The following is a 25,015-nucleotide window of genomic DNA, read 5'->3' as shown; positions in this document are numbered from 1 at the left end:
GATCATTTATTAATTGAGATGTTCAAATTAATTAGTTAAATTAGGATAATTTGGAGTGACATTTTTCGTATCAATTTTGGAAGCGAAAATTGTTAGCTTAGCTTTTAATAATATTGTTAGGTCCGGTTTTAGTTAAAATTTCCAAAATTATTAACTGATCTTCTAAAGTTCTTAAAAAATGTGCGCGACTGACATTTAATCAATTTTTTTAATTCTTATAAAATATCAATATACCTAGTGTATATTATATATTTTTTTGCATCCGAATTACGCAAATAAAATAAAAGTGTTTGACTCTTTTAATTTTTTCTTATTATATGTTGTTATTTCTATATGCTTTGCAAAGGCTGGAAAAGAAGACCGGTTATTTGTAGAAGAATAAAATAAAAATAATTTAGTAAATAAATTAATAAACACAACTTAGAAGTCTCCTATGACATAAAGTTAAATAATTTTTTAATTTAACCGTATTATTTTCGGTGAAACTTCAAAAAAATACAAAAATACAAGACACTAGTGTACGGATTTTTGGAATATTTCTCAAATGATCATATAGAAAACATTTAGAATTTAGTGCCTGTGAATAATATTTAAAAAGTAATTCCATAAGATTAATAAACAAAACAAAAGATCACATAAAACTAATATATAAGCGATTATAAAAACTGACAAATAAATAGTACAAACTGGGATCATAATAAAGGTTTCATTCCAGATATATTCCAGTGATATTTACTTACATTATTCAGAATATTCTCCCAGACAAGATTCATAGGAATGTTTAGTGATAAAGGGGTGTCGTCAAAATAGATATTCTTGTGATATTTTAACAATGTCATTTAAAATAAATTAATAAACTGACATAATTATTTAAATTATATTTGGAAAAACCTTACCGGGTTAATAGTAATAAATAGGAAATAACAGGGTATACAAAAAATTAACAAAATGACTTTTTAAATATATAAAATATCATAACACTTAGATTTGCTAGAAATAATCCAGTTATATACTTAGCTTATTCAGAAGAATATTCGTCAGTCCTTAGACATTATGATATATTTTTGATATACATATTCTAGGAAAAATTTGTGTAGTAATTTATTGGACATGAAGTTTAATTAAGAATAAAAATCACTTTAATATTTATGACATAAAAAAACGATTGTTTAAATATTATTTAAAAAATGCAGATTATTTATTATTCATTTCCTGTTATGTTTTATTATCCAATAAACCGCGACCACATTTATTGCAAACTAAAAATTAATTTTAATCAATGTTCGGTTAGATAAAAGTCAAATCATATAAAATAATTAAAAAAAAAACCTTTATTATACCATGATTGTCATCTTTATTACAGCATTAATCGATCACCAGTATAGGTTACGGGTAACGTAGTTAATCCGGATATTGTATATAATAAATGGTAAATATTCATAATAGCCAGCAAGTTTGGCGAATGTAATAAATTCGTTTATATTAATATAAACCATTGCAATCATTATGGCCAATACTGTATGTGTTATTTGTTGAAATTCGTTCGTACTGTTTCATCAAAGGAGCAATGTCTGATATTCGTAACAATATGTTCGAACGTTTTAACAGTAAGATATTAAGTTTAATGCAAAATAAGAAAGGAAACAGTACTCTTCTTACAAAAGAAAAATATAGCGAGTTGTTATTTAAAGTGAGTGAGAGCAAATTGAAAACTTGTGGAAAAAAACCGGAATACTATCAACGACTGAAAAGATATGATGTTATGACAATAGGTAAAGTGAAAAAACTTATTTTTCTTTTAACTGAAGGAAGTTCAAACGTTAGATTTTACGTATATACAGAAAAACTCTTTAAGATTATTCACGAAGTGCATTTGGCGATTGGACATGGTGGACGGAATAGAATGGTTAAAGAACTGCAAAGGAAGTACAAAAATGTTACTACAGAAGAACTTATGGTTTATCTAAAGTGCCGAAAAAAGGACTTGTAGTTAGGCCGATGATATTTTCAGAACTGAATTCGCGATGCGAAATAGACCTAATCGACATGAAATCTCAGCCTGATGACGATTTTAAATTTATATTTGTGTATTAGAACTATTTTACCAAATTTGTTCTGTTACGTGCTCTGAAAAGTTACCGCGCAGAAGAGTTTGCGTATAATTTGATAGATATTTTTAATACATTCGGAGCGCCAAGTGTATTACAAAGTGATAATGGCCGTGAGTTTAGCAACAAGATGGTGGAAGAAACTGTTCAATGTAGCCTGATTTGAAGATAGTGTCACAAGGTTCCGTCGAGCGGTCAAATCAGGATATGTAACATGTTAAGTTTGTGGCTAGAAAGGAACCAAACTACTAAATGGCCCCTAGGGTTGCGTTTCGTCCAATTTATGAAGAATCGAGCTTTTCATGATGATATTAAATGTAGCCTATATGAGGCAATGTTTGGATCACAAGGTTGGCTTGAAAACATCTTCTCTTCCAAATGATGCCATAGAAAACCTTCGAACAGAAGAGGAACTTGAAGTTCTTATAAACCTTAGATAATAATGTCCCCTTGGAAAGAGACGATGAGGTTTTGAATGAGCAGCTTATATCTTCAAACAAAGAAACAGATGACAATGCTGCAGAAACTTCAAATAGGTTATTTACTTTGAGCAAGCAAAACGTAATTAAACATAAACGTTCTCTTGTAAAAGAGAAGCTAAAAAGATGCAGAAAATATCAAATAGTAAATGTCCTCCTTGTGAAACAGGTATTACAGTAAAGATACGAATACCGGATGTTGATAGAGCAAGAAGTGGTATTAGAAATATGCTAGCAGTGATACTAGAAATCGATCGATAACAATGAATTTTATCAGCAAGGGACAAAAGAAGGAAGACTTTATCAATTAATTACCAGAAATCAGTTCATAGTTTGTGACGAACAATTTATTTCTGTGGATGATGTTCCAGATGTAGTACTGTCTCTTTGAGTACTGTCTCTTGATGTATTCGAAAATTCGAAAAAACCACCACACAATGGTCATGGCTATCAACGATGTGCGTGCAAAGGAAAATGTAATACTGACAAGTGAAAATGAGAGAGAAATAAACAATTGTGTAATTTTAAATGCAACGCTTAATAAATAAAAATATTTTATGTATGTATAATATTGTTGTATGTACAAATCTCTTTGTTACAGTTTAATAGTTTAGTTACCTATATCTCTTTGTCAAACATGTTGTTTTTTTTCTTATATAGCTATAGTAGTAAAATAGTTATTTTTTCCGTTGTTTTTGTGCACCTATTTTCGAGCGTTATTTATATTTTTAAACATACTATAATGTAGCAATGTATCTACCCTATTCTATAACTTGTTTTTAAACTTTTGAATATCTGTTTGTTTTTGTTCGACTTTAAATTCATTAAAAATAGTATTTATTAATAAAATTTGCTAATTCGTTTAATTTTATTAGATTCCCCAATACCCTTTGAAAAATATGTAAAATGACCGATGAAAGTAATAAATATTTTTTAAATTTACAACTTTGATTATTATATATATTAAAATAAAATAAAAATTCACGATATGGTTTTAGCCGATCGGAGATTGAAAGTGAGTGAGATTGTGGAAGCCATAGGCATCTCACATGGTTCAGTAGTTTCAATTTTGAATGATCATTTGGGTATGAGAAAGCTTTCCGCAAGATGGGTGCCGCGTTTGCTCACAATCGACCACAAACGCAACCGTGTGACAATTTTAACAATCCCAGGAGTGTTTGGCGTTATTCAACCGCAATATGGACGAATTTTTGCGTCGTTTCGTCACCGTGGACGAAACGTGGATTCACCACAACACGCCGGAGACCAAACAGTGGATGTCTCGGGGTTAATCGGCGTCCAAGAAGGCAAAGGTGGTTTTGTCAGCCAATAAAGTCATGGCGACCGTTTTTTGGGATGCACGCGGTATAATCCACATTGACTATCTTTAAAAGGGGAAAACAATCAATGGAGAATATTATACCAACCAACTTATTGGATAGATTTAATGAGGAACTGAAAGAAAAAAGACCACATTTGGCCAAAAAAAAGTTCTTTTCTACCAGGACAATGCAAGGGTCCACACATGTGCAGTTTCCATGGCAAAAATCCATGAATTAGGTTACGAATTACTTCCTCATCCGCCCTATTTTCCAGATTTAGCCCCCAGTGACTATTTCCTATTCCCAAACTTAAAGAAATGGCTCGGCGGAAAGAGATTTGACTCTAACGACGAAATCATCTCTCAAACAAATGCCTATTTTGATGACCTCGACAAATCATATTTTTCCGAAGGGATAAAAAAATTGGAGAAACGTTGGACTAAGTGTATAGAACTTAAAGGAGACTATGTTGAAAAATAAAATAACTTTTTATATAAAAACCTGTCTTTTATCCAAAAAGTCACGGACTTATTGACCCGCCCTCGTATATAATAACCACTTTATTACATAAACCGTAACATATACAGGGTGTTTTATAATTAGTGGGACAAACTCAAATTCTGTAGGGCTGGCCTTGGATATGGTGGCACTGTGGCTCTTGTGCATCAATGTTTTTGCGACGGCTTTGTTGGTTTTGGCGATTTTGATGATCTTACTGTCGAAAAGGAGTTTGAATTCTCAATTGTTTATTCTGGTAAAGCCAATTATTATATTGTGTGTATGTATCGTTCCCCAAATAGTAGTATAAGTACTTTTTTAGATAGGCTTGAACAATTCCTTTTAAAATTTTCTCCTAAAAATACTATAATTCTTACTGGCGATCTTAATATAGATTTTGAAGATGGGGAGAATAGGGCTACATTGGATTTAATTAATTTGCTTTCCTCTTTTAATATTTCTATGGATGTTAACAGCCCTACGCGTGTAACAGGTACCACATCAACAACCATTGACTATGTTGCCTCCAATATACAGGAGAATGTAATTTGTAATGTATTTGATCCAGCTTTGTCCGATCATAATGCCATCCTGGCTCAGGTGCCATTCAGAAAAAGATACAAATCCAGAGGTTTGGGTAGAATTTACAGCACAAGGAACTTCCGGTCTTTTGACGCAGGATGTCGATCTTTTAATTGGGACTCAATATTTTGTGAGCAGGATGCTCTTGCTTCATTTCACGCATCTCTTTCAAAGTTAGTTGATAGATACTTTCCCGTTCACCCATTAAAAAATCGATTTAGGGACCGGAAAAGATGGTTAACTCCTGGTATTCGCATTTCCGGTCATAATCTTAGATTTTTTGGTATTTTAAAAAAGTTCTACCCGATAAATAATTTTGTATTGTCGCTATTCTCGAGATATCAAAAAGTTTACCGGAAAGTTGTGTGTGAAGCGAAAAGACTCTATTATTCCAAACGTTTGAAATATTCCTCCAATGAGCAACGCGAAGCGTGGTCAATTGTTAATGAGGTTGTGTCCAAGAGTAATGGCTCTCAAGAAGTGCGGATTGATTCTGACATATTAAATAAGTACTTTTGTTCGGTTGCTGATATCCTCACAAAGGGTCTCTCTTCCACTTATGACCCTCTCAAATTTTTACCTACCACTAGTGGAAACTCATTTTACCTCAGCCCCACTACTCCCAGGGAGATTTTTTGCACTATAGGATCGATGAAAAAGGAAAAGGGCATCTAGTGACGATGGTATTTCAGTGAATTTATTGGGAAAACTTCCTTTGAGTGCTATTCAGGCTCTTTCTGATGCTATTAATATTTCATTTCAGTTGGGCACATTTCCTCTTTGCCTAAAATTAGCAAAAATTTTGCCTCTTTATAAGGGTGGTGATCGTTCTAGTCCATCCAACTATAGGCCGATTTCAATTTTGTCTACTTTATCTAAGTTAATTGAAAGACTTATGAAGGATCGTCTTTTAAAGTTTCTTCTGGGGGAAGGGGTTCTTCGAGATGAACAATTTGGTTTTCTATCAGGGAAAAGCACCTCTGACGCTATGTTTGATTTCTTGTCCAAACTTCTCCAGGGTGTTAATGGAAGAGAGGCGACTGCGGCGGTGTTCTGTGACTTGTCCAAAGCTTTTGATTGTGTGAGTCATAGGATACTGCTTCAGAAGCTTTCTGCTTATGGAGTTAGGGGTGTTGCACTGAAGTGGTTTGAGTGCTATTTGTCTGGTCGCGAGCAGTCTGTGTACCTTAATGGTGACTTTTCTGGTAGGGAGTCTGTGGATTGTGGTGTTCCACAAGGGTCAGTTCTTGGTCCCCTTCTATTTCTTGTATACATTAATGATCTTATTACTCTTAGCATATGTGGACATTTTACATTGTTTGCTGACGACACAACGGTTTTATGATCGAATAAAGATCCCAAGCAGCTTGTCAGAGATGTTGCAGCCGATCTCCTGAAATTAAAGCAATGGTGTGATTCCAATCAACTTTGCTTAAATATGTCAAAGTCCCACATTATTGGTTTCAATTTTCAAGCTGAGAGTCTTGATTTTGGTGAGAACGCATTGGACATGGTAGACAATTCTGCATTTCTTGGTTTAGTCATTGATAAAGATTTAAAGTTTTCTGACCATATAATAAAGTTAAATAAAAAACTTGCTTCTGGCTGCTTCTCTGTTAGGGCAACCGTTCATGAACTGGGGAGAGATACTTTGCTTTGTTCGAGTCGTATTTAAGGTATGCTCTTCCATTTTGGGGTGCATGTTCAAATTATCTGTTTCAGTCTGTTTTTGTGCTGCAAAAGAGGGCTGTCAGAAGTTTATTTAGGGCCCATTCTAGAATGCATTGTGGTAATCTTTTCAAAGAGAGCCGTATTTTGACCCTACCATCATTATTTATTTTGGAAACTGCATGTTTAATATTCAAAAATAAGAACAGTTTTCCAATCCGACATCACAGTTATCCTACCAGACAGATTAATAATATTCCCCTTCCTATTCCTCATTTTACATCTATCAAAGATTCATTTATATATCGCGGTTTAATGATTTATAATCACATTAGCGTGGAATTAAGAAGTGTTCAGTCTTTGCGCCAGTTTCGTTGTAAACTGAAGTCATATTTGCTTCTAAAAGCCTTTTATTCGATTGAAGACTTTTTTAAGGCTGAGGATGTTGTGTAGTAGATGCTAAGCTTTTAATCTGTTAATTTTAATTTTGAACATACCTTTATGTGTCCCTTTATCTCTGCTACCTTTGTCTACATGCATGTATTTTATTTTATAAAGATTTTGTTTGTAACATTTTCTCTTGCATTTTTTTTAGGCATTTTATATGTTGTATAAATTTTTTATATTTGTTTTGTAAAATCTGATTTGATTGTATTTATTTTCTGAAGCTTTGTCAATAAAATTCGTGTACATGTACCAAATTTTCGACAATAAAGTACTTGAAAAAAAAAAAAAAAAAAAAAAAACTCTAAGAGATTGTAGAGGGCCTCAAAATAACCAAGTTTGCGCAATAAACCCCTATCCGAACATCATTAGATTTTAAGATACAGAGTGATAAAATTTAAAAAAAAAATCTTATTTTTAACCTTAAATTTGACATCCTTGTAAATATTTTTCTGAAAATTAGTAAGTAGTTTCTATGCTTCTAGTACTAACTTTTAATATATAAATAAATTTTTTATTTTAACAGTGGCGTCCATACGAGCTAGAACCTAGTGAACTCTTCACAATTTTTTCTTCAAATAAAAAATATTTTTCAAATCCTCATTTAATTTAGAGTACATTTTGTCTCTTGGCTTTGGTTTCTCCGACGTACCGTTTTTGCATAAAAAAATAAAATCCATTGTTCAAAACCTATTTCTCGAAAATTTACATTTTTAGTTTCATCCGTTTGATAATGTTTACGGTACTTATTATAAGGAAAAGACATTTTTCTTAGAAATAAGATTTTTTCTTAAAATTGTATCATCTTGTATCTAAAAATCTAATCATTTTCGGATAGAGCTTTTTTTGCGCAAACTTGTTTATTTTGAGGCCCCCTACAACCCCTCCAAGTTTGTCCTAAACGAATTATGAAACACCCTGTACATGTAATTATGTCGTGAGCAGGTATATACATATAGTGCGATTTTTTTTTTGCATTTTCTACGTGCTATTTAAATAATATTTTAACATAAAATTGACAGTAATTCCAAATTCAATAGTTTAATAGAAATAATTACTTGAATCTTATCAATAAGAGATAAACTAAAGAATTTCTTATATTATTTCAAAGAAATTATCAATATTCTTTTATAGCACCTAGTGGCGGCTCGTGGGTCAATCTTCAGGGGGGTCATTTTGGTTTGAAAACTTATAGTTTACTCTAATAGAAAAAAAATAAATCAAACTATTGATTTTTTAAAGTATTTGAAAGATCTTTTAGCATTTATATTTTAGATGAAAAATACAGATTTAGATAAAACTCAATAATATTTACCGAGATATTTACCCTATTAAGCGGGTAAAAATAACTTTAAATGCTTAAATCGTTTTCCGAAAATTAACTTTATTAGCCTTTTTATTAGAGTAAATATTTTAAATAAAAATATAAGAAAAAGGGTATAAACAGGTTATCGAAACCACTCTACCCAGAACCACCGTACGTTTTGGAGATCGGCCGAAAAAGGACGAAAATGCGTATAAATTTACAAAAAATATTTTTATCGGTTTATGTTGACTCGCCGCTTTTTGCAGGATAAGATTAAGTTGATGGGCAGTGAATAAAGTGTGCATTTGGGTATATTTCTTTAATTTTTGTTTGTACTCCTCCCAGTTTACCGCTCATGACTGATGCACCATCGTAACTTTGGGCAATTAATTTTTCAGGTGCTTGATTAATTTTTGATAATTGAAGTTCTTCCAATATTACATTAGTTAAATGTTGTGCTATGGCACCTGGAGGGTTAACAAATTTCCAAAATCCTTCATGTACAATATCAGTTAATACATATCACAATATGAGAATCATCTGCGTTTTATTGAAGCTGTCTGTGGTCTCATCTTCTTGAATTGCCACAAAATTTGTCTGGCCAATCTCCTTAATTATATGAGTATGTACAATGGCTAACATTGATTATAAAATATCGTTCTGAATTGTTTTTGATGTGCCTTTAAATACTGTACTTTTTTCAATACGTTCTTTAAACATTAAATCCAGTTCAGAAACAAAATCGATAAGGCCCAGAAAAATTCCAGGATTATTGGAGCTGATACTTTCGTCATGACCGCGCAATGCAATTTCGAAAACTCCGCAAAATTTTACACAGCCGATTAGTTTGTTTAAAATATACCTATTTTTAGAAACCGATTCATTAAAGTCATGCACAGATTTACGATATACATTATCAAGTTGCTGTCTTATGTTAACACCAAAGTATATAGTTTTCAACTGTTAGACTGTGTTAACACGTCCTAAACTTGCGTAACTCATTGATGAATTTATATGAGTAGTGGAAGAAGCAAGCTTTGTAATTTTCACTTTTAAATGCTTAATGTCAATTACTCCATTTTTCGCCCATACAGCGTCATTCGAAAACAGTAAACACGGGTAGCAAAAAAATGCATTTCTCACACTGCAGCCACAAATCCAATCACACAAATTGTACATTGATTCTTTAAAATATTTTTGAATATCTTTACCCCTATCCTTTGTTGTTTGTTTTAAATTCATATTTGGTTTTGGTCGACCACTTTCCTTTTTCTCAAGCCGTCATAATTATTTAAATTAAAATCTGCTGGAACATCATAACTTAATGTTCCAGCATATTTCGTGCGGGTGGCAAACAGTACCTATCTAAAACAAAACTGAAAACATTCATCCAGTCGCACAGTGTTGCGTGGTATAGGGGTAATTGGACAAAATTAAAATAAGCTGTTAAAATAAAAAAGTAAACTTTGTATTTTATTTTTTTTTAACTTTTTTGAAGTTTTTTACTAAAATAATGTTAAAAATATAACAAGAAGAGTTTGCTCACAACTTTCCTCGCCCAAATTAGAAAAGCAATTAATAATAAAATAACTGAATTAATTTATATTTGTCTCATAACAAACAATAAAATAAAAGTATTTGCTCAAAAAACAAGCTTTCAATAATTATATGCTAAATATTACACACTACAAATTAAACAAAAGTATTTGCTTAAAAATATTGAAAAAAAAAACAAGTCTTCAGTGTACTAAATATTACATTACCTCTATTTTTCATAAATGACAAAAAGTTCAGAAAAATAAGTCAAAAATCTAGTCAGACTGATCATCATCACTACTTGAGGAACTAGATAGCTCTAAGCCAAAAACAGATTCTACCAGTGTGTTCTGAGAATTCTCAATAATTATATACTTTTTTATTTTATTATCATACAAAATATTTTAATTTTTTTTAGTAGATTGTCTATAAGAAGATAATTCTGGGTCAGAGGTCAGTAAAAGAGTTAAAATTATATCGGTGTTGGCATTTACCCGTGAAGTTTTTCGGCTGTTACATAATCTGATTTTTCTGAATTCTTTGTGCCTTGCTTCTAAAGCATCTTCCGTAAGTTGCCCAATAGGCAATTCAAAAAAATCAATTATGTCACAGCCATGCACAAGAACTTTGTGCACCGAACTTGGCATATAGTACCAGCTATATAAATGTAAGTATAACCTACGAGTGTCATTTAGCAAAATGCGAAAATTGGTTATATCGATGTTACAACCAGACGCCAAAATTCTTAAAATTAAATGAAATTTTTCAATAAGTTCTTTATCGATTCCGGTTATTTGAGAGCTTAAAACAGGATTTTGAAAAAAACGCCTGGCAGTATTGCCATCATTTGTGGAGCCATATCCTGGCTTTGGCTTATCAACTATAAGACCCATTTTGCTCTTAAAATTCTCCTGGATGGTCCTTTTTGTGTTTTCTGTAATTGCTTTATTTTCTGCGCCTTTCACTTGCCAAGTTTTAATTGGCAACCGGTATGCAATATGCAACAAACACTCAAAGAACCTGATCCAGCAATGGAGAGTTGATATGCCAAAACGATAGTTTTGGGTTACTGGAGATTTATCTAAAACCGTATCAGAGTTCATTTCTTTGGGAGTGGCTCCACAAATGATGCATTTTGAACATGAGTTTGTTTCGGACAAAATATTTGCTATACTTCCATCAAACATAGTCAAAATCATCTCGTAGGAAATACTTAAATCTTTATTTTCAATTGAAGTAGTATAAACTTTCAACTCGTTTACAGACATAACCATGGCATTTTCTTCTTGACGAACAACTTCAGGATTTTCTTTTATAAAAGCGAACTTGATGGGTCTGCAGTAAAACGTAGAATTTGTTTTTGGGTTAGACCAGATTACATTATTGCAGCTATCAACTAATTTTATTGGAACCAATGCTGTTAAAAACATATATTCATCTGTATTAGATGCCGATTCAAATTTTTGCTTATATAGACTGTGTCCCGAGCTGCCATCGAAACCCCACTTACAAATAAGTTTTAGATTGAACACTTGACAAATATTTAAATTTGAAATATTAAGGATACTGTCTGTTGTTTTTTGTAACAATTCTTGAAGACCAACTTCTGCAGATATTTCTGTTACGGTAATATTATTAGGTAAATATTTTTTTTTTGTTTGCAGTAAGGCACGGTAACTCGGGAAGCAATCAGGATGTAGCGCATTTACAACAGAACGTAAAGTGTTGTATTTTCTAACTGACAGATCAATATCATAAAAAAGAGCCAGTGCTTGCTTAGTACTCAAACATTTTTTTTCAGAAGAAAATTTTTCATTAGAAGAATCCATACAGTGTTCTGTAGCGAAACGCAATTCTTCAACGGTATAGTTTTTTAGCAAAGGCTCTACTCTCCGTTTCTTTGTTTTTAAAGAAGAGTCTTCGAATGATTTTCGAGGCCTTCCGACTAAGTTTCTTTCTTCTACATGACTAAGTGAAGGCCCTTGGTTAACTTCAGTTATATCAACAGTGATAGATCCACTTAGCCATTGACTGTGATTTTTTTCTAACTGGCTGCGGGTTCGATGACTTTTCTGCCATAAATCCTTCATTTTTATACAAAACAAATGACTTTGGTCAATTAAATGGCTTTCTGTTTCACTGCAGATATCTTCATCAAGATTTAATATTGATTTGATTTTCAAAAAAATATTTTTTTCCTTATCATTTTGATTGCTTACCAACCATTCTTCAAATAAAACTCTTTTTGGTATAGTGTAAGCCATATCTAAAAAAATTAAGAACTAAAAAAGGGGCAGTTTGGGGCAGGAAAACAACATAGTGTAATAAAGTACACTAGTTGAGGTACTAATATACAAAAAATTGTCGAGGACATATGCGGACATTTTTTTAAAAGTTTTCTCAAAGATAGCTTAATATTAAAATATTGCTATTTTTTCATTTATTTAGTATTTAATATATTAAATAAGTGAGTATAAATCAGTACATACCTATATGTAACTAAGCACCTTTGGTCACTATAACACAATATAATATTTTCTACTTATACGCACAGAACCGGAGAAATACTTATTTTAAAGTGTGGGTATTTTATATGGCGACAAAATAAACAAATTAAATGATAAAGTTTCGGAGCTCCGTTGCGTTGTTTACACGCATTTTATAAAAAAAAAAATATTTGTGATAAGTGTCTGCAGCTATTTTGTAAATAGTACGGTACTTAATTTTATTATCGACCGACTTTTATTTTTGGACTTTTGTCCATTAGGCGCAACACTGTGAGTCGGGCCGTCGACTACGTTAGCGATATAGGACTGAAAGGTGACTCTCACTCCCGCTCACGAAATGCTAATCTGCCTTCTTTGTTCTATTTTACATGCATTTCATCATAAGCCGTAAGAACTGTATAGGGACAATTTAAAATACGGCCCAGCCATGGGCTTGTGATGCGCGCGAAGCGCGACGTTAATAATATATTTATTTGTTTTGCCAATGCAGACTGCTTAGAGAATTTTATAATTCATAATGAAGTTTTAGATAAAAGATATTTATAATAAAATTGGTATTTTTATGAAATTATTTAAGGGGGGTCATTGACCAATTGACCCTAAGAAGGAGCCGCCACTATTAGCACCAAGAAATGTACTGTAACCATGTGATTAAAATTTACCTTACAGTAACAATGGTATTTTTAATGATTTAGCATTCAGCAAACCAGATTTCAGTTTTATGACGTGCGATATATACAGCATGTCCTAGACTAATTGACAATGTTCTAGTTAAAATCAAATACTGTCGTAATTTAAATCAGATCAAAACGCTCTTGACAAAGTTTATTTTAAGTACAGAATAGTGAAGCTTTTATCTTTTATATTTATTTTTTTATGTATTTTATTCTTTTTACTACAGTTTTAGTATTGGTTTATTTTACAATATTACCCTAGGATAGGTTTAAATTCAATTTTTAATTATACTAGTAAAATTATTTTAAATTTAACTCTATAACCGTATTTTATTCTATTTTAATTTTTACTATTCTACGTTCACTTTTTTTTGTTTTTTTTTTTAGGTCTAACTTGCTATTTTTCATGTTTTACATTTTTCCTTTTTTTCTTTATAAATAGGAGTAAATAATTGATTTGTAATACCCTAATCGCCTTGAGATGCTAAGTAAATATATTATTATAACTTTATCGACCCTGGCCAATTGTCGACCCAATACTTCTTGAAAATTCTCCTGAAATCATCACTTTTTCCTTTATGTTTTTATCGATATATTCTTTCATTCTTCACAGAATTATTTTGGTTTAATCTCAGAAACGTGTGTGAATCAAAAAGACTTTAAAATTTTTTTTTTGTTTTTCTTCTTTTCTGTTTTCTTCCACTTAATAAAACTACAAATTTCCATAAAAATGTAGGCACTTTAAAGTTAACTTTTATTCATAGCACTAGTTTTGTTCGCAACAATTTAAGGCTTATTGTAATTTATTCTTTATTTTACTAAATTTTAAAATGTTTTTGCAAAATAAGTAAAAATGTAGAAACAAAATATGCATTCATAATTAAAATTAAAATATTTTATCTTAATTTATTAGCTTCAAATTTTCTTTTAATGTTTCATTTTTATTTTTTACATTTTCCACCTAAATATTCAATTTAAGAAACACAATCAAATATATTTCTTCTAATATGTCTTTTAGCAATTCCTTGTAGAAAAATGTATTTCATATTTACCTTACTTAAAAATAATATTCTAATATTAACTAAATCAGGCTGTGTAAAAAAATGAAATCTCTGTTAAAGTTAGTAAAAATTTACAAATTTACAAAACATATTTTTAAATTACACTAAAATCTATCAATATTTAATTAAAAAATCTTGACATTTTAGAAATAACTAAAGAGTTAAGATTTATTCTCAACCTTGCTTAAAAATTTCTGTGTTACCTTATATGTAATTTTTTTAATTTCTTTATTTCCGTCCTTTTTTTCTATATGTTGCTTTTTAAATATTTTTCGTTTTTCTTCTTCTACTGCTGGTTTTCCATCTTTAGTATGTTAGTCTCTCTTGGTCTATTCTGTTTATGTCCTGCATCTCGCATGCCGCTATGTCGCTGTTTCTCATCATGTCTTCTCTGCGATAGTTATAAAATTCTTCTTTTTTAAGGATGCTATTTGTCTTATGTGTCAGCTCTATTCTAGATACCATAGGTTAGCATCAGTTTATCTCCGGACTTTCTATAGGATCTACTACAGGACATATAGTATAGATCCGCACTTTACTACCATATACATGTAGCTGTTTCTCAGATAATACCTCTCAGAAATCCTGAAATTGTTGCGGTCTTGTTGACCTGCGATTTTATGTCGTTTATCGGGTTGCTGCTGCTTTATGTGTCCACTTCTAGGTAACGGAAACTCATTTCATGTTTTATTGGTTTATTGTCTATTACCACTTTACACATTACTGGTTCTTTGAAGAAGATCATATATTTCTTTGTCAATGGAGATTGACATGTATTTTTTACAAGTCTAATAAAACTTTGTATTTTCACAACTGATAAAGATTACCACATCATACGCATAGCAGACCATGCTGATTAATTGATATGTCCAGTATGCATCCCCTGTTCATTGTTGTAATCTCGTCCATGACGAGGTTAAAAAGGAATTGACTGATACTATTACCCTGACTTATTCCTGATATAGTGTCGGTATGTCTTTTGTTGTTTGGTGGTCCACTTTTATTCTTGTAGTGCTGCCTGTGTTCAGATTTCTGATTCTGCTTGTGATTGATGTTCAGGGCATCAATTATCTTCTGTTTTTTCAAAATCCTTGTTGTTCATCTTTGTTTTCGATGGTGCATTCTAGGATGCTTTTGACAATGCTGATGAGCACTAAAGCAGTTTCATAGTGGGGCAAAGCAGGGTTATGCCTCTGCAGTTCTGTTAGTATGGTATGGTTTCGTTTCACTCTGTGGTATGCTATTTTTGTTCTTCTTCCTTATAAATGGTTATTATATATTTTACTCAAACTCTTTGTAATTTCTCTTCTTCGTTATTTTCGATTTAAAAAAGAAAAATAATATTGTTTCCAGAAGTCCTCTCTATTCTGCTTATTTGATCAATTTTTATTCCTACAAAACCCAATATTATTCAAACCTCTTTAAAAATCCATTTATATTATTTATGTATTTGAAAAAAAAGACAACCTGTATAACATCCCAAAGTCTCCGTACGGGGCGTCCTTGATTATATACCTATAGACGATAATGATTTTCGATTTTCAGCCTGACTGTACCGGGGTACGACGATAATCATCAGTTGCGAGCTCTCGGAGAACAACCATGTGAAGAGTCAGCTGTCCGTGGTACACAAAGAAAGTTTAGTGGTGCTTTTACATGCGATTTAGAACTCTTGAATATTAAGAAGAATTTATTTTTTGAAGAAAGAGTTTTTGATCGAGAAGATCTAAAATCAGAAGATTGTTTTAAGAATGGGTACAGCTTTACAGTATCTCGCTGCAGCCACCGGTAAGTTTTTATCAAAAATAGTAACCAATTTTTTTTTTGTATTTTATAACAAAAAAACCTTAATTGTATAATATAATGTCTTTTTTTTATTGTGTTTATCAGCATAATTGATAAGCATTCATGTGATAATGTTGTGGTATAATATGCTAATAATATTGCGAAAAATTATTCTGCTACCTAGGCCTTGGTAATAAAAATTTTCCATAATGTCTACTGAGAATTCATGTGTTTAGTATTATAAAATGCTTTTATCCTTGATTGAAAAATGTTGTAGATAGTTTTGGTTTTTTATTTTCTAGTAAATTTTGAATTTTATAAAAAGATGACAAAAGTTCCTCTACCTAATAAATCTATGCACCTGCACTTATAGGATTAAAAGTATTCAAGGTCCAAATTTTCTTTAAAACTGATAAGAAGTGTGCTTTTTGCTTTGAAATTTTAAAAGTTAATCCTTCATAATATGGACTAAGCCGTTCACCATCATTATTCTAACTAGTTAATTTTTCGTTTAATTTAATTGCTTAAATTTTAATTTATAATTTTTATACAGATTTCAGTTCTTCATGATTACTAAATGTAAACTTTTTTACTTTTTTCTTACCTAAGATCCTTTCACGCTTGTTATCCAAGATATATGAAGAAAATAGAATGCGGAGAAATTGGAGATCCCGAACATATTTTTTCAGGATGCAATAAGTATGTGATTTAAAGCAATAAACTTTATAATGACTTAAGAACGAAAGTCCAATTTAAAACACATTTTAATTATCTAATTTTGCTTGGAAATATGTATGTGTACAAACATATTTATACCTTTATAAAGGAAGCCAAATTATCATTATGAAATGACTAAAATTCAACTTAACTGTATATGACATGTTATTCTTAAAATATAAGTAAGCTATTTTAAGGATTTATTCATATAATAATTAAATTTATTTCATGACTTTTGAAACCGAGAATTTACGTTTTTTCGCCTAATTAAAAAATATGCGTAAATAAATTTAAAAAAAGAAAAAGGAAAAAAAAATAGAACAATAAAAATAAATAAAAAATAACAAACAAATAAAGAGGAGCTAATTTCTGAAAACAGTTATATAAATAGTTATAATTTAGGTTTTAGTTAAATTCTTTATTAAAAAAAATATATAAAATATAAACAAGAAAGATGTTGGCTGTTTGGTTTGATCCAATGTCATGATTGTAACATACACACACACGCAGATTTTTTTTATACTGGACTAAATTTTAAGTAAACTTTAAGTTATAACAAATATGCCATAGTTTTTAAGACTAATCGTTAAAAAAATCGAATTCTACCTAAATAAAAAAATTAAAGAATAGTCTCTGATAACGCAAAAAATACCAGGAATATCGTCGCCCTAAAGTGTAAACCTGTCAAGTCACATTTTACTTATTTTACAGGAGAGTCAAAACCGCCTAAATCAACTATATTTTACCTAAATTATTGTATGTTTGCCTTGTTTTATTGTTTTTTTGAAACAATATAAAACTGTGTATAACAAACTGTTTTAAGTCAATAAATAAACATAGGCAGGTTTGCATTTTGTGAACTCAAACTTTGGCTGGACTTGGCAGGTGATCCCCATAATAATAATTAATACCTTCATATTAAATAAAACAAAAATACTAGTAATCGTTTAATATTTTATTACAAAAAAAATACTAAAATTATTTGAATTAACAAAGTAAAAAATAAGTGAAAAATAATATTATATTCTTAACATAATTTTATCCTAAATTACTTTGTTTTATGGGGCAAGTCATCATAAAATGTGTGGTAGTCCCGGGGCAAAGTTTTTTTTATAGCCTGTAGATCTTCATATTTTCGGGAAGCTATTTTAATTCTCTCCAAGTAAAGTGGACTTAAATCTTCCCATAAATATGTTCTAGATATTCGGCTTTTCCTTTGTGGAAGAATTTACCACGAGTCCGAAAAATGAATTTTATAGAAAATATCTCCTTCCGGCATGTATCTCAGAACACGAATATCAGTAAGTTTCAGGTCTCCTTTAACATTACCAGGTCTGATTTTTTTATAATATTGCACACAATTAAAACTTTTAAAAAAGTCGTAAGTAAGATAGTTTACATCATACGGCGCAGGAATTTTTCTTGCCTGTTGGCAAACAGAAATATAATCAGCATGTATATTAATTACTCTATCTATCTATGCTTTTGCGCAATTTTAGCATGAACAGAATCAACTTCCATCTGCGTCTGGACATACGCAGATGGAAGTTGATTCTGTTCAAGATATTTCTGCTCTATTATAATATTATGGGCAATAGCAATGTTAAGTAAAACATTCGACATAGTGCAGTTGCGATTTTGGTATTCACTTCCATCAGAATATATAATAAGGGTGACTTTTTCATTAGGATCTTCTGGAGGTGTAATATTTGGCAATATTTTTTTTTCTGAAAAAAATAACCATATGCTTGCAAATTCTTCAGCATTAAGTCCACCTTCAGATTCATTCCATAGAAAGCAATAAGCGTCTGAATTCATTAAATTATAAAAACAAAGATTGTGCACTTGAAGTTTTGTTTTATAATATAAAGTAGACACTTTAAATACGGGACACATTAGCACAGCTTGCAAATCCACCGTAAATACATAATATTTTTGTGTATTTTAATCCTTTTCCTCCCTTGCCGCATTTTTCTTTTGTATGTGATTCTTGTATTCATCTTCCGAGATGTCGCCAACCTTGTAACTAACGCATTTTTCGCATTGATCTTTTTTCGGGTGAAAAATGGCATAATTTTTTTCTTCAAAAGCCTTGGAAAATGTTGCTATAGAAAGCGGCTCCACATTTTTTGATTCGCACCAATTATTGATGGAAAAATCATAAAGAATTTGTTTAGATTGCCACTCAGCTAAAAGGTATTTTTTTTCTGATGTTGATCTGCAGTAATGAGACTCCATGACTGGCAATGATTTTAAAAATTGCAGTAAACATTCACGACGCAATTTGAATGGCTTCTTTTGACCTTCCATTGACGTTTCTCTTTGAACATTAGGCGAACGGGAATGAAAAGACCGTTTCCAATGGAGTATCGTCCAGCGACCTATTCCTAAAGTGGTAATGAACATTTTCTTACAAACTCGAAGGTTTTCTTCTCCTACTCTTAAAAAATATTGAAGGGTTTGTCCCCTTTTACTTTCATTTTCTTTTTGTCGGTTTCTGTGTCTTTTAGGTGGCGTAGAAAAGACAAGAGTGTTTACATAAACTTTTTTTTCTGCCCAAGTCATTTTCCAAAAGTTGTTAAAAATAAGTTGCCTTTGACCTTCATTTACTGCAGAGCATTTTAACATTCCTTTAGGGTTTAGTTTACATTTGTACCTTTCCTTCATTGTACGAGGTTTTTTTGGATTGTTATAGGTCCATTTTCAATTTTTTTTGTTTCGTCCCAAGTAACTTTCTCTTAACTTTCTATTTTTTTTCAGCAAACCACGTTGATTCTTGTACTTAAAAACGCTTTTTACGTTTTTTACTTTTTGTCGGATAACTATAAGATGAGCCTGAGTCGGAATCCGAATATGGTACCAACCTGCTAGCTTCGTCATCGGAAATATCAGAAGTTGTAGATTCTATATTGGATTGTTTTTTAATATGATTGATTTCCGATGAAGAAGCACGAGAAGCTTCATTTAAGTTGTCCAGTAAAGGAAATTCATTCAGTACAATAACTTCTTCACAATTATCTAATTTTTGCCCATTTTCGTCAATAAAATCAATTTGCACATTTTCGGCTATTTGGAAGTTTTCAAAGGGTTGATTTTCTTTTATGGGAGAGTCTAATATATCCATTGGTAACTCCAACGACAGGGGAATTGAGTCTACACCACTGCTTTCCCCAAAAGAATACTCCCAAGTATTATGCTCAGAGTCTTCTCCCAGCTGTGAGTCTTCGATTTCATTTGCTGTTTGGCCGATGGCCATATCAAGGATTCGTTTGGCACGTGACATCTTAAATTAAAAAAAAACTTTAAATTAATTTATATTTTATTTAATTTGTCTAATTGTAAGAAAATTAATTAATATTATTATTTAATTTTGTAAGTTTTTTGTTAAGTAGAAAATCTGTTTTCTCCTCATGATATTTAAAAAAAACATTTAAGAAATACTGCCAAGTCCTATTAAAACAATAAACGATAATTACCGCTGAATAAAAAATAATTACTGCATGCAATTAGGATAACAATGTTTTAACAACTTACCTCTTGTGCTATTAAATAAAAAAAATATTTCAAACGCCCAAAATACTAGAAGTAACTTAAAATAATGCACATTAAACTCAATTGCGACACGTTCTCACAAGATCACCATTGAAAATGCACATGGCTGTGTTTACAAAGTGGATTTGAGTCGGCGGGAGTTAGCTGTTATTCTCATCGTATAAAATAAGGATTATTATTACACATTTGTAGTTGGCAGGTTAACTAATCAACGTAGAATATATTATAGTGCTGCCGGTTTTTCGAAAAAACGCATTTTAGCCAAAAATGGACTTAGCAGGTTTACACTTTAAGGCGACGACATAGATATTTAGAACAACTTGGAAATAATCTGGGAAGGTCATGGATACTCCCGAGATATTACAGAAATATATAACACAAAATATATATGTATATTTTCCCAAATAAAGTTTATAACCAATAAACTAGTTAGTAAAATTAAAACTTTATTAAATGTTCTTATTTACATTATTTAAACTATTTTTGATGTTCCTTCCAATAAATTAAAAAGTATATAAAGGGTTTCCCGAAATGCAGTGTCTAAATTTTAATAGTGTATTCTGTCTGTAGAATAAGCCTTAATTTTTTTTATAACCATATATCAAAAAACGCTTCATTTTTACTATACGGGGTGATAAAGTTTTAAGAAAAAAAAAAGTTTTTTCAGTCATAACTTTTTTATTACTTAAAATATTTTATGAAATGTTATTCACAGCCAAAGGGTGAAAAAGGGCATTTTTTGATCTAAAAGATTTTTTAAATTTTTTATCAGTGGTGTCCGTACGGGATTTTTAATTGAATATTCTTGAGCAAAAATGGTACGCCACTGCTTTTTCTAGTAAAAAAAAAATATTTCTCAAATCCTTATTCAGTTCGAAGCAAATTTGATTTTTTGCTTTTTTTCGTTCAATAAAAGGTTTTCAAGTTAAAAAATTAAAAACTATGTGTGTTTTGCAAGACAATTCTTAATCTTAATAAGCCCAAGTTTCTTTACACCTAGTTCAAGACGTGAAACCAAGATGACTCATTAGCATTTCCAAGTACTTTGGCCTCATATAACTCTTGGTGATGCTCTAGAAATCCAGAATCAGGATACTTGCGTAAACTTCTGGTTCATTAGCTCCAATAGGCAGGATTTATTTATTAATCTTAACATAAGATTTCCTCTCAGAATGTTCTTTTTGAAAATCTTCATTTAATTTAAATTGGGATGAAAAAAGCTTAAACTCTTTACACCTAGTTCAAGACGTTAAACCAACATGACTCATAAGCATTTTCAAGTTCTTTTGCCTTTACTTACTGTTAAAGATGTTTCAGAAATCCAGCAGGATTCTTACGTGAATTTATCACCTTTAATGAACAGAATTTCTTCATTATTCAGTCGTTTTTTAGAGCGAAGTCTGAGTTTCGTAAATTGCTTTTCAGAATGTCATCCGTGGTCACGAATATCATCTCCAGTTAGAATTTCCTTCTAGAAATTTAGAAGTCCTGCAAGGAAATTCTTCATTTCATTAAGAGAAAAATGAGATAGACTAACATCTTCACACCGAATCTACATATCTGTAAGCAAGGTGACTCATCAGAATTTCCAAGTTCTTTGGCCTCTGATTACTTTGGATGAGCCTCCAGAAATTCATCAGGGTCCTTCTAGTTCATGTCAGTTTTTCAGAATCTATTTACGCTTTACAGCATGCTTAAAAACATTAAATCCATGAGACAAGGACACTTCATTTACTTCTCCTTAACTTCTTTGACCTCTGGGAACTTCGGGTGATCTATCATATGTAAGATGTTTGACATTTTTGACGATCCTAGGATTACTTAGCCGTAAATTTTTTTTCGCAAATTATTGAAGCCTTTAAATAGAGCTGAAGATTCCAATATATCCAAAATATCTAGAAATTTTTCACAATCGAGCTGGATTCGATCAAATTATAGTAATAATAGTCATTCGGATATTCAACAGTATTTGCTTTGGTGCACTCTTCCAATGGATGGAATTCATCAATGAATCAATCGTTTTTGATAGTTCATAATGGGTTTCTGTCTCAGGATCATAGATATAATGCACCTCATCTTTAGTGATATTTTTCTTTAGGTAGATAGTTTACAAAACAACTGTTCATTTCTATGTGAACTGACATAGAACCTGCAGGAGATTTTATTTTTTCATTCGAAAACCTTGCATCGTACGTAAAAAAAATAAGGAATCAAATTTCCTCTAAATGGGCATTTTAAAAATCTTTTTTTGTTTTTAGGAAGCAGTGCCGTACCATTTTTGTTCAACAATATTCAATTAAAAATGACACCCCTGATAAATATTTTAAAAATCTTGCAGATTAAAAATTACTTTTTGTTACTTCAAAGGCCTGTACCAAATCTTATAAGAGTATCTTAAGTAATAAAAATAGTTACTCGATATATTATGTTTATAAAGAAAATTAAGGCTTATTCTGATTACAGAATGAGCTGCTAAAGTTTAGACATGCAATTCAGGATACCTTGTATATGTTTTTAATTTACTAATTTTTAAATATTTACGAATTTTAAAAAAGACGACAAAATATGTATTTATAATTACAATTAATTTATTTTATGTTTTAAAATTTAAATTATTTACCTAATCAATTTCTTGAACTATTTGTTTTAAATTTTATTTTTTGTGTCTTTTGAGTAAATATTTATATATTAACTAGTATATAAGGTTAATTTCAAAAAAAAAAAAATTCAAAAAATATTCCATTATTTTTCAACTGTTATTTTATTAATGTAATTAAAAAATACTTTCTATAATTTTATCTCTAATAATTTATTAAATTGCAGTTAATTTAGTTAAAATTTAAAGAAAATGGTCTTGTTAAAAGCAGAATAAGGAAAACACAAATTTTTGCTAAGAAGTTAAAATTTTAAATGCATGCAAAAAGTGAAAATTAAAGATCTTTTTAAATTTTTAAATCGAATTTTATTTATTCTTGTTAAAGTCTGTAAAAATTTACAAATAAAAAAATTTGATTTTTAGAAAGAAATTTAAATATTTTAAGAAATTTAAATGCAACTCTTTTATTTGTTTTTAATTATTCTTAATAAATTTTATAAAACTCTCCCTAATTCAAATTTTAGCAATTTAGAAGACTTGTATTTTACAATTTTTTTTTTATTTAAAAAAAAATGTATAATTAATTTAAATTACAAAAAACGAAATTGAAAGACACAACAATGAGACCTTCAAATTGTCAAATTAAAAAACAAAGAGAATAAAAAAAATTATAAGAAATTAAGGAGAAAAAAATTTAAAGTTGATGAAAATATATGTAATTAAAAAGCAAAATATGGATAAAAAACATTTTTAATTCATATTTTGCTTAAGGCAGGCCAAATTAAAATGAAAAAGTAAATTCGAGAATTAAAAAAAAAGAAATACAAAAAGCTAAAATAATTAAAATTGATTCATTTCATTAAAAAGTAAAATATGGATTTACAAAAAAAAACTCAATAGAGGTCAGATGAAAAAAAAAAGGAAATTATGTCAATAGCTTTCGTGACCTTAGACCATATTTGCACGAATGATTGATGGATCCAGGCCAAAAATAAAACGTTCTTAGACAAACATGAATTTATAAGTTGTCGACGTTTCGACATTTCCGAGCATGACTCACGAGCATTTTATAAATTAATTTTTATTCGGCTCCTTTTTTTCCTCTTTAATTAACACAGACAACTATTTGTTAAAGGTCCTGAAAATGACCTCGCAAAGGTCAAAATGACAGTAAAATAAACACGCATGTTTGTTAAAGACCGTTTTGAATTATATGAAATTATTGAATACGCTTTAATCAGTTATGCAAAAAAAGGAAAACTACAATGTTTGAACTAGAAACTAAAAAATCACAAAAAGTTAAATATTTTTAAAAAAATTTAAGATTTAAATGCAGAATAAATTTTGTATTAAAATCTAAATATCAAAACAATTAAAAAAAATTGTTTTGGCACGGGGCGATAGCCATACAGCCATTTGCAATACAAAGATATAATAATTTTTGTCTTATCGATTCATAACTATTTTATATTTTTTAATATTTTCCTGTATTTTAAATAATGATTATGTTTTTTAATGATATTTTTTCTTTGCTTCAATCTACAAGGGCTTTGTGTCTTCTCTCACTAAAATACAATGTACTTATTATTTTTTTTTTGTTTTCTATGCTCAAGGACAAGTTCACTCTCTTCACGCCACTTATATCAGGACGCCTTAATAACACTAAAACGATAAAAATGGTTGACAAGGTTGACCACAGATCAGACATATAGACATATTTTTTTTAATACTAAATATTCCTAAAAGCTAAAAATTTCTAAACCCAAAAAGAGTCCTATTTGGCTTAGAAAGACAATTAGAGCCATATATACTTTTATATTTTTAATCACTAATAAATGTATAGTATTAAAGGGACGTGCAATTTTACATTCTGTTCTCAGTTTTAATATTACCGCTTCACTTCCTTGAGTACATTTTTTACACCCTAGAAATATGTGATTTAAGTCACATGTTGTATTGCAGATGATACATTTATCAGATGGTAAAACTTGAGTCTTATTGAGATGAACTGGGAAACTAGCATGTCCAAATTTCATTCTGATGATTGTTGTTACAAAACGCCTGGACTCATCAAGTCTTTCATGTCAGTATTTGGAAGGTATCTTTGTAATTAAGCATTTTATATTTCTATAGTTTACAATAACTTGTTTTGTCAAATCATCAATTTGCAATGACCCACG

At 30.4% G+C, this 25,015-nt stretch overlaps 2 protein-coding genes across 2 annotated transcripts in view; one reads left to right on the top strand and one right to left on the bottom strand.

Annotated features, from left to right (window-relative positions):
• Nucleotides 1-25,015, top strand: part of LOC126735033 (facilitated trehalose transporter Tret1-like) — a 30,302-nt gene that overhangs the window by 260 nt on the left and 5,027 nt on the right. The window contains exon 2 of the mRNA XM_050438907.1: nucleotides 15,731-15,973. Coding sequence (XP_050294864.1) covers nucleotides 15,937-15,973 — 37 coding nt within the window. The 5' untranslated portion in view covers nucleotides 15,731-15,936. The remainder of the gene's footprint in view (nucleotides 1-15,730; nucleotides 15,974-25,015) is intronic.
• LOC126735045 (uncharacterized) lies at nucleotides 18,495-20,375 on the bottom strand. Its single transcript, XM_050438926.1, has 2 exons — nucleotides 20,222-20,375; nucleotides 18,495-19,970 (listed from the first exon to the last, which is right to left on the bottom strand). The coding sequence occupies exon 2, from the start codon at nucleotides 19,968-19,970 to the stop codon at nucleotides 19,470-19,472; it is 501 nt and encodes a 166-aa protein (XP_050294883.1). The 5' UTR covers nucleotides 20,222-20,375; the 3' UTR covers nucleotides 18,495-19,469.

The sequence above is a fragment of the Anthonomus grandis genome, chromosome 4 (genome assembly GCF_022605725.1).
Source record: "Anthonomus grandis grandis chromosome 4, icAntGran1.3, whole genome shotgun sequence".
Classification (NCBI taxonomy): Eukaryota; Metazoa; Arthropoda; class Insecta; order Coleoptera; family Curculionidae; genus Anthonomus; species Anthonomus grandis.
The sequence above is the reverse complement of the archived record's forward strand: the minus strand, read 5'-3'. Positions and strand labels throughout refer to the sequence as shown.

Coding starts and splice junctions, on each gene's coding strand:
- LOC126735045 (XM_050438926.1), bottom strand. CDS start 19,970: ATGTCACGTGCCAAACGAATCCTTGATATGGCCATCGGCCAAACAGCA.